Source organism: Perissodus microlepis, chromosome 18 (assembly GCF_051167445.1).
Source record: "Perissodus microlepis isolate ML-2025 ecotype Zambia chromosome 18, ASM5116744v1, whole genome shotgun sequence".
Classification (NCBI taxonomy): domain Eukaryota; kingdom Metazoa; phylum Chordata; class Actinopteri; order Cichliformes; family Cichlidae; genus Perissodus; species Perissodus microlepis.
Window position 1 is genome coordinate 32,757,388 of NC_140478.1, and position 21,259 is coordinate 32,778,646.

The 21,259-nt window shown below is 46.6% G+C and overlaps 1 protein-coding gene across 5 annotated transcripts in view; it reads right to left on the bottom strand.

Moving 5' to 3' along the window:
- The window catches only part of rasal2 (RAS protein activator like 2), a 66,498-nt gene that overhangs the window by 38,190 nt on the left and 7,049 nt on the right, over positions 1–21,259 (bottom strand). The window contains exons 1-3 of one of the 5 annotated variants that reach the window (XM_084912138.1): positions 17,133–18,612; positions 2,078–2,205; positions 1,868–1,994 (exon numbers count right to left, since the gene is read on the bottom strand). In XM_084912138.1, the coding sequence (XP_084768264.1) occupies positions 1,868–1,994; positions 2,078–2,205; positions 17,133–17,625 (748 nt within the window). In that variant the 5' untranslated portion in view covers positions 17,626–18,612. Of the gene's footprint in view, positions 1–1,867; positions 1,995–2,077; positions 2,206–17,132; positions 18,613–21,259 lie in introns of those variants that run through there. The other 4 variants (XM_084912137.1, XM_084912140.1, XM_084912141.1 and 1 more) reach the window with 4 other exon arrangements.

Here is a 21,259-nt window from a genome sequence, read left to right on the forward strand (position 1 = left end):
AGATCTGCCAGTAACTACAACAAAATCGTTTTTGCAGATAAAACCAGTTGTAACCCAGAATTATAAACCCAGTTAAACCAGTATAAACTCAGGGTGAGTCTGCTCTGGACCATCAATAAAAACCAGGAAACTCCAGTGTTAAACCAACGATTGCCCAGTATAAATGTCGCCCAGTATAAATGTCGCCCAGTATAAATGTCGCCCAGTATAAATGTTGTATTGAGCTCACTGTAGAATGACATCAGTTTGAATGAAGCATTAAACCCAGAAAATTCCATCATTAGATCCTGTAAATTTCCAGTATGAAACCAGTATAAATCTGATATTGTACCCAAGCTAAAAACCAGTGTTACATTCCCACCAGTAGCCTGGTATTAAACCAGTTAAGCTTTTTTCAAACAAGTATTTACACCAGTATCCACACACTCACTGCCTGATTTAATACCAGAATAATCCCAGTAGAGATCCAGTTCATACTGGTTGTTAGGGGCCTGTTTTGTGGGGGCAGACCGGCCACATTAACATATAAATAACCTCCCCCCTGCGAGGGGCCGGTGGGTGGTGGGGGATTAAGGAGGTCATTGAATGAATGGGCTCCTCTGTGGCTGAATGACGGGTGAGGGTCAGCGTGGGGGTGAGGTTGGGGGGGGGGGGCTTCTATCAGTCCTCTAACTGATCAATAAACTCATCAATGCGGCTAAACTCCGAGTCAAAGCTTTTTAAACTGTCAGCGTGTTGTTTCCCGACAGCCTCGAGGACCCCTGCAGCTCTGGGTGGGAATCCCCTCAGCCCGGGCGTCCCACAGGGGGCAGCGGGGGTCACCCGCGTTCCTTCAGACGGACGGACACTGGACGCTTTGTCCTCAGGCATTCCTCGGTCAGAGGCGACGTTCCCACACAGAACGCAAAATTACAGGCTGCACCCGAACGCCTCATTACAGCAGACAAACATCCACCTGAGAGACGCAGCGCGCCGACACGTCAGTCAGAGCTGCAATCACAGGTTACACACAAACCTCCCAAACTGCACACAAAACAAACTCTCACGCCTCGAGCCCGCGGCGGCGAGAATCCTCACAGCGCCTCAGACAGCTGTGAACATCTGGCAGCTGAAATTTACCAAAAATGCTCCACGACTGGTTTCAACTTCAAACTTGTGTAGGAGAAATTATGAAAATATTCGCTTTTCAATAAAAATAATAAAATATTTGCTTTTTCTTTTAGATGAAAACAAAGTGAATAAAATCCAGACATTTTTATATTTTACACTTTTAAATCTTATATTTAAAAAATATATATGAATCCTTCATTTAGTAGAAAAATCTTTAATACAATGATTATTATGAAGCCGACAAACGTCATGAAAACAGGATCACTAAAGATCAAATAACCAGTTTGAAACCGAGTTTATGGGTAAAACCAGTTTCAAACCCACATAAATCCAGGACTGACACCATCAGGGCCCAGCTTCATACAAACCACCACAACAACCAGTATGAATCCAGCTTCTAAGCAAATATCGTCCCAGTATAAAAACCAGTATACTGAAAACCAGTATGTGCTACATTCTTCTTAAACCAGAACAAACGTCAGTAATTTCCAGTATAAATATATTTCTCCAGTCTAGTTAACCCAGTATAACTTCACAGTTAAACCAATATAGGATTAGTATTTAACCCAGTATTAAAGTCAAACCACAGGTCGCCGTGACGCCGAAAACGCCAACAAGCACAAAAGCTCGACGCCAAAATAGTTTTATCTGTGTTTTATAGTTTTTAATCACACACACACACACACACACACACACACACACACACACACACACAGAGGTGATGCACCTGGTAATACATAACCAGCTCTGATCTTACCGAGCATGGCGGTGGCGCCCTCTGCCTGGAACTCCGGGAACTGTCCCTCTGAGGGGACGCTGACCGTCCTGCGGAGGCTGCGAGCCTTCGCCGAGTCTGTGGGGCTCTCCTGAGCGTCACCTGCAACCTGAGGGGGAGGAAGAGGAGGAGAGGGAAGTCAGAGAGTGTGTCGTGGGAAGGTCACGACCTGTGGGAGCTGGTCAGTTTTACCTCATCATCCTTGTTGAGCAGGATGAGCTGGGTGTCGGTCAGGATGCAGAACTTCCTGTCCCAGGAGCCGCTGTTGGTGTACGGGCTCTGACCGCAGGAGAATCGGTGAGCCGGAGGACCTTTAACATCTGGAAACAGAAGCAGCTCAAATCAGAGGAAGATTTCTGCCAGTCAGGCACGACAGACGCAGGACAGACGACTTTATTAAGATTAGTGGCGTCAAACACATCAGAAAGATGGAGAGATAACATGAGAATAATTTGAGCAAAGAATTGTTCCCGTTCTACTTTCCTCACGTAAAACAAAGAAAGGCCTCGACTCGTTTCATAGAATTTAAATAACAATAAAAAAACATTAAGATAACTGTTTTTAATGGCAAAATAAGGAAAAAAGTAAATTGAATAAAAACACATCACCAAACTATTTTAGATTTTAAATATCTATCTATATAGATCTCTCTTTCTCTCCATATTTATTTATATGTTTCAGTTTAATATTTTTTAAAATTCCAGAGTTGAAACACTAAATTCTTTATTAATCCAGAAATAATCCAGCATTCAAATCTATATTAATCTCAGTCAAATCCACTGAAAGTCTAATATCAGCACAGAAGGTCTGAATCTCTGCACAGCAGCTGTCCCCAGACCCGGATAGGAGGTAGAAAATGATGGATGGGTGGATAAATGTGCAGGTTGCAGTCAGACTGAAGCCTGCAGAGCTCTGGCTGCTCCTGCAGAGGGCGCTGTGGATCTAAACTTCCCAGCCTGCTCTCAGCTCCAGCAGAGGAGAGGAGGAAGAAGGGCAAATAAAAATGAAAGTGATGTGAGGCATCAGCTGACTCAGCAGAGGTCAGAGGTCACGTCACTGTGTATTAAAGGGGAAGTCTTCACACTCAAGCTGCTCAGCTCTGATTTCTCACTTTTACTTTCAGCCAATCAGCTGTTGAGGTTTGTTGTTAAATTATTAAGAAGAAAAAAAGTTCCCGCGATGATGAAAGCATCACGAACACAGCTCTGCGCTGCAGGCTGACAGGCTCATTCACTGAAGCAGTCGTTATTGTTGTTACATGACGACTGTACTCATGTGCTGATGCACGTTCATCACAGCCTGAGAAACTTTCTTTTAGGGAAACAGATTTCACCTGACACAATCAACCTCTGTGTGTGTGTGTGTGTGTGTGTGTGTGTGTGTGTGTGTGTGTGCGTGCCGGCGTCTGTTCGAGTAAACAGACGGTGCTGTCACTGCGCCTAATTGTGCTGGGATCATTCAGTGTTTGTGTGGCTCTGCAAGCAAACACACACACACAGTATCCAGGCTGGGGCTTTGTTCTGTTTTATTCCACTGTTTAATTCACTTGTTCGTGTTTATTGTTTTTGTAAATATTTAATAATATTAGCAGCTCGAGATGTTCCACATTTTTTATAGTTTCTTCCCTTTCAGGTTAAAATTACAGCTGCAGAGAAAAGGGAAGACAAGCAGACGTTATCAACTTCCACATTCTTCAAATCTCAGCATGGTGGAAATAAAAAGCAGAAATCTACCAAGTCTGGCTCTTAGCGTCACCTCTGGCCCTCTTTAAGTCCTTCACCGTCTAAAGATTGGGATCAAGTTTCCTAGAATCTGCTTTCAGCTCTGCTCCTCCTCCTATTACATCAGGTATACCACAAGGTTCAAGTTTAGGCCCCCTGTTGTTTTTAATTAATGACTTTACTTGAAGATACAAGAGGACGTTTATTTAATGATGTAACGAAACAACCTAAATTAGCTTAAAACAATTTTTAAAAAAAGAACTAAACCCAAAGTTTATCTGTTATTTACACTCACACACTGCAAATACACAAAAAGTTCATTAAGGATTTTATTTCGTAGGATAATTATTAACATAATTAAGAATAAACCAAACGAATGTGTTATTTGGTTTTTATTTGGGTCGATTTATCTGGAACTATGAAACCAGACCGGTCTTCATCTGTGAATCTGTAACTTTATTAACACAAAGCTCCATCACAATCTTACAAACACACTCTGGTCACTCTGAGGTGGAGGTCTGTGGAGGAACCCTGCACCACCTTTGTTTCTGGGCTCCGAGCAGAGGGTGGAGAATACCGAGGATGCCGTGCTGCTGCAGAAAGCAGCTGAGCAGCTACATTTTCAGCAAACTATTTCTGGCTGCATACTAAATCATCCACGTCACGCTCGGGCCTCCAAAGCCCCCGAGACGGCGAGGGGACGCACAGCTGCTTCTGCTCAGAGCCGCCGAGCGAGAGAGCGGCGAGCACGAACAGAAGGATAATTGGATGTTTCTGTCTCGTCCTGTCCACGAGGGACTCCAGCTCGGATAATTAGCTGATCTCAGGTCTGCTGCCACCGATGAGACATGTGGACGCCTCAGAGGGCCGAACAAAGACAGGAAGCAGAGATGGGACGCCGCCAGACGCCGGCCTTACATAACACCACGAACCTGCCTGAACCGCCACGGAGATGCTCGACCAGGAGAGGAGGAGGAGGAGAGAGACAAAGCTCGTCTGCTTTAAACCCCACACAGCTCCACGCAGCTCCATCCATCAGAGACCAGCGGAGCTTCAGATGTTTGTTTTTGTGCTTCCTGCAGGGAAACCCCTCCTCCCCATGCTGACATGCTCCACATATATTCACAATTCTCTCATAACTGATTATTATTATTAACTTTTAATCACGAGGCTCGTTAAATTTGAAGAAGTTTTACAGTGAGAGTCTCTTACATTGATTATTTTTTTCAAATCTGCAACTTCAAGGGCTGAGAAGTGAAACTCCAAAAGCTGCACCTCCTCTGAGGTGAACAAGCGAGTCATTCCTCAGAGGCTCCGACGTTAAAACATCCAACTTTACAGCTTTGAACATGTTCGGCTACAAAAAGCTTTTTGTGTCATCAGCTGTGCGTGGGGCAGAGTCATCACTGTACACGTTTTCATAACGCCATATCTGCTGAGATTAGAAGCTAACCGCCGCCATAACTCATCAGGCAGGATTCCAGGAAACGAGAACCTGAAGCTGCTCGTGTGACGAAGACTGAAAGCAGCCGGAGACATCGGACTTCTGCACTCCGTCACGAGTGGAGACGACTTATTCGGTCTCCGTCTGTGAAACTACGCTGCGGTCTTTGTGAGGTGGCGGTCCACAGGAAGTCCCCCCTCTGCTGCTGCCTGCGTGATGGATTAAGCTTCTATATTTGCCGAGCGGCTGGATGATCCAGGCCCGGTGAAAAGGTCAGAACCGGCCGGCGGGATGACGAGCTCGCCAGAGCGTGAAAACGATTTGTTTGCTGCTACCGGACACGCCGTAATCTGCAGAGCGTTAATCAGCTGATGAGCCAAACAGGCCGCGTGATGGTCTGATGAACTCTTCTTATAAAGCGATTCAATGTCGGCGGCGAGGCGCGTCCGACTGCGAAGTGAGATGTTTGATCTCCGTCATCCATGCGCTCCACTCACACGCACAGCGGACACGTGCCGGGCTGAACTGCTCTGTGCACTTTGGGTCATGAATTCCAGCTTTTTATGGCCAACGTCTGAGCCGAACATGAGCTTCTTCACCTCTGAGTCACACCTGAGGCCAGGATACACCTGTCCCACTCCAGCTACAGACACACTGACACGACTCATCCTGCCTCTGTACATTTATTTGCAGATAAAAGTCTTCTGATGCTCATCACAGAAATATCAAAAACTGAAACATAAAAAACTCGACCTGGGTTCACACATCAGGCTCCAAAACTCACGGTCTAAAACACCGAACAGGTCTCCCCTCACCGCTCATAGACGTTCATTCCCACTGCGGTCAAATCATTCGTATCAACTGCTGACGTGCCCATGAGCAGAGCACCTGCGGTGGTCACAACGAGGCAAGAGCAAAATAAACTTTGTGTTTGTGTGTGAGTGTGTATTCATATCTTTGTGGGGACCAAAATCCACGTCCCCACAAATTTAGAGGCATTTTTGAGACTCAAAATGTGGTTTTAGTAACAGGTTACAGTTGTTATGGTCAGAGAAAGTTTGTCAATTAGATGTCCCCACAAGATAGGACATCCCAACGTGTGTGTGTGTGTGTGTGTGTGTGTGTGTGTGTGTGTGTGTGTGTGTGTGTGTGTGTGTGTGTGTGTGGACAGGTGGTGGACTCTCAGACATTCCCAGTGGAGGTTTGGCCGGAGTCAAGTTTCTCCACACACACACACACACACACACACACACACCCACACACACACACACACACACACACCCTGGGCGTGCCCATGACGCTCTCAGTGTCTTTGTGTTTACATGAGTATATCTGGACTCGCTCTCATTGTTTTTTCACACGGTTATTTTCGTGCTGCAGACTGACGGAGGCTGAAACTCCACCTGCCAGAAACCCGACCCTGCAAACCGAACACCTGCACGCCGCCCAAAAATGCGGACCAATGAAAAGTTAGACAGGTGAAGTTAGCGCGTCACAAAAACATACATGTGTGACTAAAACCAGTTTCTCCCCAAATCATTCAAAAACAGATCAATGAAAGTCTGAGTCTTAAAGTCAAACTCAGGGAATAAAAATCCTGCTGTGTTGTTCCCAAAGTCGTGTCCAACACCTGCCGGGACACCACAGCTCCCAGAGGGCTAATGCAGGGATACGACTCACACACACACACACACACAGGCCGCTTTGTCTGTCAACCTGTAGCAGCAGGCAGGCCCAGTTGCTATAGCAGCCGGTAAACATGGACGCTTTCCTCCAATCATACTGCGGTGACATCACACTGCTGCTTTATCAAGATGGGACGGTCCAACAGGAAGTCGGGAGGTGAAACCAAAAAGAGAACAGAGAGGGGTGTGTCACCGAGACTGACCCACACACTTCCTGTTCTGAATCAGACGTGGAGGTCAGAGGTGAAAGGCTGCACTTTGACACCTAAAGGTTTAACTCCTCCTCAGATGTTGCACAAACTTAATTCAACCGTTTCCTGACTTAAATAAAGGTAATCAAATATATCACTTAACGAAGACACGAAACTCTTCAGATTACAAATGTTCTGAGAGACTTGTGCTTGCCCAGATGTTGATGTGATACACATATAATCAACTCTGTGCAGCTTTGCCGCAGTTCTGGAAAACGTGAATATGGAGGGAGAACATGCGTCCTCCTTACATCAGGGAAGCAGCACAAACCAGTGATGGAGAAGTAAACAAGAGAATATTTGTTATATTTGCATGATGATAAAATATTTGCTGCTCCAGCAGCTGTTCAGGCTTGATGGGAAGATTTGTTGGACATGCAGTCAGAGAGGTTTAGCCTGTGCAGACCTCAGCTCCCCCGTGTGGCGCCTCCTTCAGCAGCAGTACTCTGTGTGGCGTTATCAGCCTCTCGCATCACTGTGGAGGAAGTTGGCCCACTCTTCGTTACAGCGCTGCTTCAGTTCATTGAGGTTTGCAGGGATTTGTTTATGCGCAGCTCTCTGAAGCTTCACAGCATTAAAGTCAGGCCGAGGTCTGATTGCAGCAGCTTGGATCAGATCATTGTTCATGGTCCACTCAGTGACTGAAGAACAAACCATCATCCCTCCACCACTGTGCTTAGAGTTGGTCTGAGGTCTTTGACATGCTGGTTTTGTGTGTTATGGTCGAACGTCTGCACTTTGGTCTCATCTGTCACGTTTCCTGAAGCCGTGTGGTTCGATCAGCTTTGCAAAGCTAAGCTGTGAAGGTTGTATCCCACCAGAACGCTCCAGGGCTGCACACTGAGCGGAGATCAGTCAATCCAGTGTGTTTGATCACGAGCACCTGGCTGACCCTCCTAAGTCCTATGGAAACAGTGAGGGTGGAGTTTTTCACGGGAGTGCAGAGATCCTGGTGAAAACTGATCACGTGATCGGATAAGACGAGGAAAGCGAAGCAGAAAATTCACAGGAATAAGAGCAGAATTTATTTTTGGCGTGCTGATGGGAGAGAGGAGATTAAACGTGTCGCTGGAAGTCGATAAAATAAAAATGAAGATAATTCATTTAAAAGGGTACGGCCAGCTCCTCCCCTTCCTGAGGAATCGCTCCAGCAGATGGAGCCGTGCGTTTGATTCGGCACACATTTTACTCCAGAAGCTCCCATTTATCCGAGCTTGGGATCGGCACATGGAGGACACCAACCTGTGACCAGTGAGGCTGAACCATGCGGTCAACTAGCTGTGCACATCCCAACATGACCAACACATCAAGCATAACCGCCGCATTCCTCTTCTGACAGAAGACCTTAACGACTCTGAGCCGAGCAACATCCGATCCAAACACGGCATCGCAGTATCCCCACATTAGCCAACCTACAGATAGCAGCTTTTGTCTGCTTGTGGCGCACAGTTGGAAACCGCGCTTTGGTATTTCTCTGCAGGCAGCTGTTCAGCCGTTAAACCCAGAGGAGCCATCGGCAGCTCTGAGGTGTTAAACAGGCTGCAGAGGAGCTTTTGGCAGACTGGACCCCGACAGAGAAACAGTGTTTTTATAAAGCTGCCCTCCGTCCAGGCAGGAGGAGGAAAAAACCGTCGAGGCTGTGGACGTCTGCGGCGAGACGTTAAAGCTGCAAGTGTGAGACATAAACGTGTTTTCATGATCGACGTGCGGACAAACTGAAGTATCTTTGAAAATGAAAGTTTCCAAACCTTTGGACGGATTTAAGTAAATATATCATGACACCTCCTGGACACTAGGTGGCGATGGTGTTTCCACACGTAACCAATCACAGACAGAGCTGGAGCTAATAAATCTCAATATAGCATAAACGTGTTGTTTTTAATAGTAAACAAGGTGACAAATTTAAACTCTGGCCTGATGGTGGCGCTATGAGCTGAGGATCAGCAGAGTACTGAGAATAACTGTAGTACTTTCACGTGTCTAAACTCTTACTTCGTGTACATGGACGTTGTGTAAAATTAAAGGTTCACTTTATAGTTTAAGGCTGTAAAAGCTGCCGTGAGACTGACGTAATCAAACAAAGGGCTGTTAGAAATATCAGTGCGCTCATTTTGGGGAATTTACTACAGGATCTGTACACTAACACTTCCAGAGACGGGGACATGAAGCCGCTGCGCCGCGTGTTGTGAGTTCAAGCTGTAAAAATGTGCCGGATGAGCCGAAGCTCGCTCTGCTGCAGGTCCTCCTGATGTCAGCGCTGCTCTCTGGAGAGGACGCAGACAGCACTCAGCTCAGCACCACAGAAACGTCAACACGAGTCTGCTAACAGCTCCTCGCGCCGCGTACAGGGACGGTCTGGAGGTCATTTTTATGACATTTTACTTCAGCAGAAACTGAACTGTGCTGCAGCTCCTCGCTGCATTTAAACCTGCAAAAACAGCCGTGCAAGAGCAGCGAGCACAGCCCAAACAGGCCGACCGAGGCCCACCAACCAGCCACATCGCTGGCTGAAAACACTGATCACCTGGTTAAAGTGAAGCTTTCTGCTGGGAAACTTTGGGTCCAGTTATTCGTGTGGATGCCACCTTAACACACGTACCAACCCCCAACCTCCCCCACCGCACTCCGCTCGAGGGACACGGTGAAGTTCCGCTCTGCTGATCGGGGAAAGCTGCAGTTTTCCTGCTCAGTCATGTCGAGTTCATTTTATTTTATTGGTTTGTGGAAAATGAAATCAGCTAAATCTGATTATCTCACATCTCATTATGTGTGAAGCTCCAGCCTCCTGGCCCTTCACACTGTTCCTGCTGCTGCTCTGATAATGAATAAATAGTCTGAGTCTCCAATCAATCATTAATCGATGGTTTTTTCTTATCGCTTGTACTCGACGCGTCCTGGCAGCGGCGACGGCGGCTCTTTGTTGCTCAGCCTGAAGTGAAGGCGGCTGGTTTAATATTTAAACATGCTGACTTCAGCTGTACTCTGCTGCATTTGCATCTGCAAAGCAGATTCTCTCTCTCTGCTGTCAATCATGGCGGCAGCCTGCACAGAGGGGGGCGGTCTAAAGGGGTCAAAGGTGAGCGGCAATCTCGCTTCCCATCACCTGAGGGAGCAGCAGAGGAGCTCCCGAAGGACTGAAAGAGGTTTGCTGTGCTCACACAGGCGCCGCAGCACACGTGGAAACGTCCGGTACGACGGCTTTGTTTAACCCACCGGTTCTTGTGATGTCACAAGATGCCGATGAGCGCAGCTGTCACATGTCCTGTGGGAGGGGTGGAAAGCATCCCGACCTCATTCAACTGTGCGGTGTCCACGTAAGAGCCGCAAGATTAGCTGGATTTTGATTTCAGTCGTAATTTTAGTTTCCAGCAGAAAACAAATTATTAAAAATAAAAAATCACTTTTCACCGCAAAGCTTTTTTTAATTTCCTGTGTTATAAATCAAGCGCACCCTCTGACACCTCCGTAAACACTCAAACTCAGTCGCTGGTCAGTTCAGCTCACAGCTAACGTTTCAGTAAAGTGTCAAATACTCGCTCTGATGAAGAAAAGCCCGGGCTCGAGTCCATCACAGGTATCGGCCTCGGAAACGAGTGAACAGCAGATCAGAGATCGATAATCCTCAAAGGAGGTCCTGCAGACCTCGACAGCAGGAGGACTGCTCACAGTACGAGACACAGATGTGAGAACAGAACAGAATAATCCATCAATATTTTCCAGTCTCTGATCCTAAAAATCACATTTGCTTTGATATTGGATGGCTGCTAACTTTCTGCTTCTTAATTCAGATCAAACTGAGGTTATTGTACTCTGCCCTGAGAATCTTAGAAATATGGTATCTAAGCAGATTCTTACTCTGGATGGCATTACCTTGGCCTCCAGTAACGCTGTGAGGAACCTTGGAGTCATTTTTGACCAGGACATGTCCTTCAACGCACATATTAAACAAATATGTAAGACTGCTTTCTTCCATTTGTGCAACATCTCTAAAGTTAGAAATATCCTGTCTCAGAGTGACGCTGAAAAACTAGTTCATGCATTTATTACTTCCAGGCTGGACGACTGTAATTCATTATTATCAGGAAGTCCTAAAAACTCCCTGAAAAGCCTTCAGCTAATCCAAAATGCTGCAGCAAGAGTCCTGACAGGGACTAGAAAGAGAGAGCAGATTTCTCCTGTTTTGGCTTCCCTTCATTGGCTTCCTGTTAAATCCAGAATTGAATTCAAAATCCTGCTCCTCACATACAAGGTCTTAAATAATCAGGCCCCATCTTATCTTAATGACCTTGTAGTACCATATCACCCTATTAGAGCACTTCGCTCTCGCTCTGCAGGCCTACTTGTTGTTCCTAGAGTATTTAAAAGTAGAATGGGAGGCAGAGCCTTCAGTTTTCAGGCCCCTCTTCTGTGGAACCAGCTTCCAGTTTGGATTCAGGAGACAGAAACTATCTCTACTTTCAAGATTAGGCTTCAAACTTTCCTTTTTGCTAAAGCATATAGTTAGGGCTGGACCAGGTGACCCTGAATCCTCCCTTAGTTATGCTGCAATAGACGTAGGCTGCTGGGGGATTCCCATGATGCATTGAGTTTTTCCTTTCCAGTCACCTTTCTCACTCACTATGTATTAATAGACCTCTCTGCACTGAATCATGTCTGTTATTAACCTCTGTCTCTCTTCCACAGCATGTCTTTATCCTGTCTTCCTTCTCTCACCCCAACCAATCACAGCAGATGGCCCCGCCCCTCCCTGAGCCTGGTTCTGCTGGAGGTTTCTTCCTGTTAAAAGGGAGTTTTTCCTTCCCACTGTCACCAAAGTGCTGCTCATAGGGGTCATATGATTGTTGGGTTTTTCTCTGCATCTACTGTACAATATAAAGTGCCTTGAGGTGACTGTTGTTGTGATTTGGCGCTGTATAAATAAATTGAATTGAATATTCAGCCGTCTAGTTAAAAAAAAAAAAATCTTTCCCCTTAAAAAGGGTTTATCCTGCCAAACGCCTGTGGACCCGGAGCAGGACGGCGCCGTCACACAGTCCAGTCTGGAGGGTTCTGGCTGCAACGCAAAACAACCCGTTTTCAGACGCATTCATGTGGGAGCCTCCACGTTCCCACCGCCGCTATTCGGAGCACCGAAAGGTTAATGAGCTCAGGGCTGCTTTTGTTACCCAGAAGCTTTTATTGTGGAGGGCCAATTTACATACAAAAGGAAGACACACACACACACACACACGTGTTGTTCTGTCAGTGTGAGGACCTTCGCTTACATAACGCATCAGTTGGACCTTCAGTTTAGCTTTAAGGTTGGAAGAGCTGTCTGAACTTCCTGTCCACACAGGGTCACATGATCACAAACCTCCCTGAACCTGACCAGCGTTGACTCTGCCTCATCACACTTTTCTGTATCAGTGCCTTGATGTACTGGTTATGTTAGCACCAGCCTCAGATAACGTCTGGTAAGAGACTGAGCTGAGAGACTGATAAAGAGTCTGTGGTGCTACAGTCTGTGCTCACGTGCACGAGGTCCAAACACCAAACAGCCAAAGTGTCAGGCATAAAAAACCACTGGGTTAGGGTTGAAAGACGGAGAGTTAGGTGAGGCAGACCCAAGAAGACTGCTTCATTTAATCTCTGGGAATGAGGACGAGCTGAGCTGGCTCTGAAGCCACACACACACACACACACACACACACACACACGCACGCACACACACACACAATCACCTCATTGAGTATGCAGGAGCTGTCCTGGCCTCTGGCCTCAAACACACACACACTCACATGGCTGATTAACAGGGTTTCTGTAGGACGCCGTGAGCCAGAACACCACCACACATGTCCTGCCTCAGCCTCACACACACACACACACACACACACACACACAGAGTTGGGTTAATTAGACCCCACTTAGTAGTAGCTGTTCATTTTCACATGGAAACTGAGTGTGAGAACTGGGAGGGTGAATCAGGCTCTTTTCTCTGTGTGTGTGTGTGTGTGTGTGTGTGTGTGTGTTTACAGAAGTGAGAGCTCTGTGGTTTTTATTACCCAGCATGCTCTGGGCATGCTGGAAACTTTCACACTGTGTCTGTTTACAGCCGCTTCTGTTCACGCAGACACATTTACTGCAGTCCTGAAACTGTGTACAAAACTTCACTGTGCTCCACGCTGTACTGCTCTGTGTGCTCTTCATTACTGCTGAGTCACAGCAGAATCAAACACAGTGACTTGAGGCTTTCTGCAGATTAAAGTTAAGCAACAGAAAGCAGAGGAAAGCCGATCTTTATTTATTTTTGTTAAAATGCTGAATTTTCTCACAGACTCTGGTCTGTTTGGGTTTCACTACTTCAAAGTCTCAGGCAGAACAAACTGACAGATCATAAAGTAGAGGGAAAAAGTTTTCACAATAAAGACCTGGGCTAGTTTCTTGTTTGCAGTCATGTCGTGCCGACTAACCCTGCTGGCACGGCTGGTGGGGCATCGCCGCTCTGAGCGACCACACGACGGTGTAGAAATCATAGAGGAAGAAAACCAGAAGCTCTGCGTGCTGAACCTGCCCGAGCGTTCACATGTTTTTAAGAAATAAAGCGAGCTGGCTGTACATCTGTGGGTGAACCACAAGCAGGAACTAATACGCAATGCAGCACACTTTTCTACAGCCTCCAGAGCATTGTAGGAGCTGTAGTTTATAGTTTGACACGAGACTGAAAGTAAAGGAAGAACAGCCTGCAGCAGGCTGCTGACCTGTGCAGGTGTGCCCCGCCTCTCGCCCTGTGACGGGCTCTAGGGCACGGCGACCCTGAAGAGTACATCTGGGGAACTGAAGTTTTGAGCCAGGGTCAGATTACCACTCATCACAACTGCATGTGGGACCGGCTTAGACCGGATTTTAAAACTGATTTTAGGCCAAGTTTTAAAACTTCTTTCAGATTTTGTTCATGACTGATTTTACACTGGTTCCGAGTTTGAATCAAGACTGGTTTAAAACCTGCTCTGGAACTGAATTTGGACCTTAGCTTGGGCTTGTTTTAGGTCTAATTTAGCACTGCTTTGAAACTGGATTCAAACTTGATTTTGGGATTGAGTTAAGACTGGTTTTAAACCACTTACGGGCTTAAATGTTTGGGACTTTGGACTTTTTAGAAACGTTTTACGGTAGATTTGAGACTGGGATGGAGCAGGTGATGAGTAAAGAAACCTAAGCCCAAACTCAGGCTGTGGGGTCTGCTTTAAAACTAGTTTCACACTTGATTTCAGTTTAGTTTAGAACTGGTTTTAAACTTACTGCGGACCAGTTTCTGGGCATAGTATTGGACTTATTTTAGGAGCACTCTAAGGTTGCTTTGAGCCTCACGTCTGTAACCAGGTTAGGACCTGATTAGAAAGAGTTCAGAGAGAATTGTTTTTAAGTTTTCGTCAGTACTGAGGTAAAAATCTGACAGTTTTCTGTACATCTGTGGGTAAAACCACAAGCAGGAACTTCTGATACCCAGTTCATGCTACAGTTCTACATTCCCCAAAGCATTATGGGAACTTGAGTTAATAATTTGAAGCAGGTTTAGAAGTAAAGCAAATGAGGCCTCTGCAGGCTGAGATGTGTGAAGCTTCTGAGCTCCCACCAGTGCTCCCAGCACATCAGCAGCTTCTGTTTCTGACTCTCCTCTCACACCAGTTTCCCATAAACCACCAGCTCAGACAGATTAAATTAAATCTTTTTCTACATCCCTGATCAGCTCTCCTCCTCCTCCTCCTCGATGCTGTGTTCAAATTTCCGGCGAGGCTGAACGCTCCGATGAACGTGGCATGCCGGGGATGCTGGGAGCTCACAGATAACACGCATCATCTCCGTTTCAGGATGATGGACGACGACAGAAATATATGCGTCTATCAAACAGGTCGGACTCTGGCGAAGCAGAGACACGATGCCCAAAGGCACACATTAATCTGACACGGTCACCAGAACGGTGTACCACAACAGATCCCATTTCCCTCATAATACAAGCTTTCAGTGAGAGAGAGGTCAGAGGTCAGAGACAGGAGGTGGAATAAAAACCGTGATAAGGAACCTCTGGAGTCAGAAAATATTCGAGTTCACACATCGACACTATGAGAAGGTCCCAACCCTGAATCCTTTTATCAGTAAGCTCACAGGAACATGTATGTGCATGTCTTTAAGCTCACGTGGACTCAGATCAGCTGCTTTGTAGTTTTTACATCACGTGTTTTGAGCAGCGTTTCAGTCCCTAATGCGCCTGAGCATGAAATATTTACTCTGCATGTGCAGTCTGTGAAACGTGCAGCATCTGATTTAAAAGGACAGCCTGAGCTCTGATGGTAAACAAGAGCCAGCGAGGTGAGGAGATCCGGCGCGCTGCCAAAGATCCAAACCTGCACAGCAGTAAGGAGACCAAAGAGAAAGCAGACCCGGTTCTGCTCGGTGCACCTGTGCACAGGTTAGCACGACTTTCATCACTTCCTGGTTTCATTCGCCCTGAAATTATTTATAATTCAGGCCCAAACAAACTGGACTCCAGGACTGCTTCACACTTGGCTGGTTTAAATCTTGAATTTGGACTGAGATGGATTTTTGCAATGACTCGTTTCTGATTGCATAAAACTGATTTCAGAATCGGGTCTGTTTTTTCCCTGATGTTCAAAAGCTTCTTCTGCGTACATACATGGTATTTTATTGTGTTTTCTGAATTTCTATAGACTTCTGATATCAGCCAAAGAAAGAATTAATTCAGACAATTATTCATATTCAGAGGAGCTGTGTTGGAGAACTAATGGGACTTGATGCAGCAGCGAGTTCTGCATGAAAACACACATTTATTATCTGCGGGCTCTAAATGTTTCCTCACGTGAGGTTGTAGTGGAAACTGCAATTAGCATGACTTAACCTTCAGACTGGCTGCCTCTCTGAGCTTTACACACTCTGCATGAATGTAAATGTTTGGTGAAGCAGCTGCAGACAGATTTCCAGCCTTCAATCAGGAGGAGGAGCAGGAGGAGGAGGAGCAGGAGGAAACCTCTCTCTGAGAGCACAAAGGACAGCCGAGGTTTTCCTCCCTTAGAGTAGAATAAAGCTGCAGGGGCCACAGGAGAAAAACATCACTCTGCTTTAACTTCACCATGTGGGAATTCTTGTATCATCGTCATAATAATAGTTCAGGTCAGTTTCTGAGGCAGTGATCTAGTGGAGGTAAATGAGGAGGTAATTATACCGTATTGATAAGACAGACTGGTTGAACTGCGTTTTAATGTTTCCCTCTACCTTATTCACACAAATGATGCTAATGCTGTTAATAGACCTGCGTGATCCAGCTAAATCTGACTGCTCTTAATTTAATTTGACCGCTGAGATTTTCACGGCCAGAGCGACATTACAACGTTCAAGAAAAAGAAAACAGACAAACAAACAAATTACAAAATTATGCCGAATGTGTTGCATGTGGTGCATCACACAGATACCTGCTAATTAATGCTAATTAATGCCCAAATAAAATCGTAGAACCCTGCAGACCTTAGTGACGGTCTAAGTGCAGTAACCTCACAGCAGCCATATTACAGGTCAGATGATGTCATTAAAAAAAGCTCTGAAAGGCTCCAAAAGCACAAGCATGGCCCAGAGGTCCAGCTCAGGGCCTCCAACTAGCTGTGGTGAAGCCTAGTGGACAGCTAGCAGCTACACCCGCCTGCGTCTCCATCCACCTGCCGGGGAGAGAGGCCATCCCCCTAAGAATGCAAACTTTAGACTTCAAAACTTTGATCCCAAAAAACAAACCAACTCGAACTCTGAGCGCATTGAAGCGAACGCACCAACGGACTGCTCTTTAACATTCAGGGAAGGATTTAAAACTCGGTTTTAACAGCTCGGTTTCCCCCCGAACGAGGTTCCTGTTTATTCTGAAAGTTCTGCTGTTTGAGAGAAAATCACCCGGGAAGACTTGAGGAGAATTCTGGGGGATTCCCTTTAGAGAATAATTCAAGCTAGTTCCTGGCGTCTATTTGTGTTGGCGTCAAACCTTCTGAGCCGGAGGCAACACAACTGTCTTCTCTTCATCTCATCGTGTTTTTAATATGTTAAGTGAAAATGAAGTTGTTAAAAAGAAAACTTTTTAAAAAAGGACAAGCATGACGTAGACACCCCTACCGTCCTGTCCTCCTTCATCTTCGCTGCCTCCGCCTTCTTCCCTCAGGACTTTGCTGATCCTTCGAGACAGCGAGCTGAAGAAGCTGCTGACGGATGGCGTGCTCCTCTCGGCGACCGATTCTACCTTCCTGAGCGGTTCCCTATTGTTGTCGTTGTCGGCGCCGGGCTCGGACATCGACCGGAGAAAGATCCTCTGCAGGGCGCCGGGCTCCCCGCTACGTTTTTTCGGGTTTGGGAGGGTGCCGAACCTCGGCAGGCTGAGCAGTCGCCGGTGAGAAGGCTCCATGGTTTGTGCTTTGCCCTCGGGAGTGGACGTACCGGCCGACCTCGGCGCCTGGCGAGCAGATGTCTCCCATTTGTATTTGTCCAATAGCTGCTCAGAAGCCGGTGGGGTGTTGGTTCTCCGCCAGGGCCTCCTGTAAAAGTGCCAGTGGTACAAGGTCCCCTGGATTAGACCCTCACCGATCAAAGGGTGGGCGCCACTTCCACTCATAGTCTAGCACACGCAAGCTTCCTCCAGGCAGCAACGAGCAGATGGAGGCCCCCAAAATGGCCGTCACTGCTGGTTCGCCGACAGCTGTGCTGTGACACGGACATACGACCCCGGCGGGTCGGTCGGATGAGGATTCGTCAGGTTGTCCTCATGTGCACGCCGAGCTGGAGCTGCCGTTCGCTCGCTTTCTGTGGGCTGACGTTCGTCTTCCTGGGAGGAAGTCAAGAGCCAGAGAAAGACCGAGGCCAGCCAATCAGGGCTGAGCAAAGGCAAAGCAGCAGACTGTGGTTTCCCCTATGAAGACTACAGCGTCTAGCATCAGCTTCTCCTTTTTCTGATCAGTTTCCTGGTTTGGTTCTTATTCAGCAGCAACGACGATGACGATGACGCAGAGCTCTCATAATGAATCATATGGATGGATTTAGATCTGCAGACTTGCTGCAGTTTGCAAACAGCCTGAATTTTGCTCCAAAATAGGCGGGAAATCCCCCTTTCATACTTCCCACATTGGCGATTTATGCACTTTGCGAGGGACCAGGATGGGTTGTAGTCTGTGGGGTAGGGTGGGCAGCTGGAAATAGTAGGTGGATGGAAAGAAAGAAAAAGGGTTTTGGTAGCTGAAAAGTAACCCACAGAGTGCCAAATTCAGTCAGTGATATCCTCTAATATTTATAATGCCTATTTCCATTCATTCTACACGTAGCAGCAGAGAATGATCTGAAGAATAGGAGGCAAGATCTGTACGTTTACTCTCTGTGAAAGTAACACAGGCCAGAACACAATCTGGACGCACTGATACAAAAACATTTAACCGGTATAGTTGAGTTTAATTTAGTCAAGCTCTTCCCCACATTCAGGCCAGTCATTCTCTGTTTAATGGGTTAAATTTCTGAGCTCTCAGGCCTCCATACAAGCCCCTAAATATTCATGAGGACTGAAGAATGTCCCCCCGCCCCCCCGAGGCCTCTGTGACCAGAGAGGAAACAGGAGCAGAGTCCCACAGAGAGCAGGGAGAAGCTCTGAGGACACTTTATTCAAGCCCCGCTGATAGAGAAGCTTTGAAGCAGCAGAAGCGAGATAGAAAAATCCCCGCAGCTCACTCCGCGAGTTTCGTAATATGGAAATGAGGAGGTTTGTTGTCATTGTTGTTCAGGCTGCAGGTTACATGTGAGAGCGTTCAGTCCTCCACGTGGAGCTGGAGGTTCACCTGCAGCAGGCCAAACATGGCCAAGATACAACCTGAGGGCGATCTCAGGCTGTAAACAACCCCCGAATATACATCATCACACACTTTGTGACAGTAAAAAAAAACAAAAAACAACAAATATCAACCAGCTCTTCAACAAGCCCCTCCCCCAGTGGCCGGACTGGAAGTGGACCCCATCTCCGCTGTTGTGGAACGAAGCTTGTGATGATAGTTTTCACATGAACCAGTTCTCCACCTATGGCAGGTTCAGGTCAGAGTGACCGTTCAGGTCACAGGACCAGGAGTACCATCCCTGTCTGTGACGCGTAGATCTACTGCAGCCCAACGCGAAGGAGGAGGAGTCTGTGGGACCCGCAACAATGACCTCACCAACCCGCCGGTCGGCTTGGTCTCATAAAGGTCGTTTGTCCCTGATCGTGGACACAAATTGACCTGTTTTTATGAGATGGTCAGTGCGGCTTTGTAACAGGAAGTACATTTCCTGTGCAGAGTTTTTGGCGAGCACGCAGTACCAAGAAAACGGCGCTTTGGGAGAAGTTTGAACTTTTTACAATTTAAACCCAAAAAGTCACTTTAAATAGTTTTTAATGATTATTACTAACATATTTTAATTAATACCAACATTTTCAAAATAATACAAAATAAATAGAAACTTCTGACACATTTAAGAATCAAAATGTGGTCTGTGAGCAGCAAACCCCCAACATCTCCAACCTCTGAGAATATTCATTTTGTGTAAATGGGTACAAACAGAGACCGGACGGATGAACGATCACGTTCAGAGTCCCTGACTAGTTACAAACTGCTGTGAGACTGCGTTACAGAAAACAGAGCTGAGCTCCTGGAGGATTTAAACATGTGCTCCTCGTGGCCCTGATGGAGTTGGGAAAAAGGATCAAACTCTCTCCAACTCTCAGATCAACCTTCTTCTTCTTGGGACTTTAAAGGCACGCCGCCCTGGCTGACCCACATATCAGCCCTGATTGGATAATGAAGCGACGCCGCATGTAGGTCACAGTTAAGACTCGGGGAGGTTAAGCGGACTCAGAGGGAGGCAAGTCCTCCTCGAGCCAGCGGAGACTGACCGAGTCTGAGGCCAGAGGTCAACATCAGGACGAGCGGTTCCTCTTCCACGTCAGTTTAAACACATGTTCACGCCAAGTCTAAGCAGCTAAACGCACAACTATAAACACTTCCTTCAGAAATTTAAAAATGAGAGCACGGGCGCTGCTACAGCTCACCTGACTGATCAGGCAAACGAAGGCTATCGTGTCCACCCGAGGTCGTTTCCTGCGTTTCATTCCTTCATACTTGTCCCTGCTTTCCGATCTACACTGTGCTGTCCAAAAAAGGCCAAATGCAAAAAATAAATCTTACAAATAATGAAAGCTCCTCTTAAGAGGCTGTGGACAGATTTCTATGGATGGATTCAGGATAAACTTCCCATAAGATCGAAAGAATGGGACGTTTTAGACCGAAACCGGCTCGCTAACGTCAAACATAAATACCTCAGACAACATTATAAATCTAAATTACAATTTCCAGGTGTGGACCGCCAGTTCAGAAGCCACGCATGCTTTAAGTCCTTTGTTTCGTCTGAAAAGTCGCCCAAAACCATTTGTTTTTCCATCAAGCAGCAAAGAAAACATCAAGGCTCAGGCAGGTCTCATTTTACCTGCATTCAGATACCAGCCCCGATTCTAACAGCTCACTCTGACTGAACCGGACTGATGCTTCTCCCCAATTTCCTGAGTTTAAAGGCCAAACAGGAAGTCTTACAAACATTTATGCTCCTCCAGAGAAAGGAAACAAAACAGGAAGAGAGGAGACAAACAGGAAGTCAGGTGGAAGCCAGCAGTGACACGGAAGACGTGGATTAAAACTTCTCTGGTGAGTGTTGTGGTATAATTTAGTCTTATTGCATTAAAATGAATCAGTGTTATGAAAACTTCTGCACAAAATCAGAGTGGATCAGAAGCGCAAATTGATCCGTGATCGATTGTCAGATTCAGCTACAGAAACCTCTCACTGACTGCAGACTCAGCTCAGCCTTAGTTCGGTCGTTTTTCCTCATTGACAGACTCGACTGCTCACTTTCTCTCATTCTTCATTAATGTGTCTGCATTCATTTAAAAGGTGATGCAGAAATCTTCCAGGCCCACATGTTTACACATAAAACTGTTGCAAAGCGAGCAGAACAGGCTGCAGGACTGACCCGGGGCAACAGCTTAAAGTTGCTGGTGCCATTCATCAGGCACCACTTTGTTCACTTTTCATCTCCGTCCTGCAGGAAGCCAGGAGAAGAGCTGGCAGCGGCAGCAGCCTCCAGCTAAAAATAACTCGCAGCCATAAAGAGAGCTGTAAATCAGCAGCTGATAGCACCAAAGCCACTCGGAGCTCAGGAATCCAGGCTGGAGTCTCAGCTGG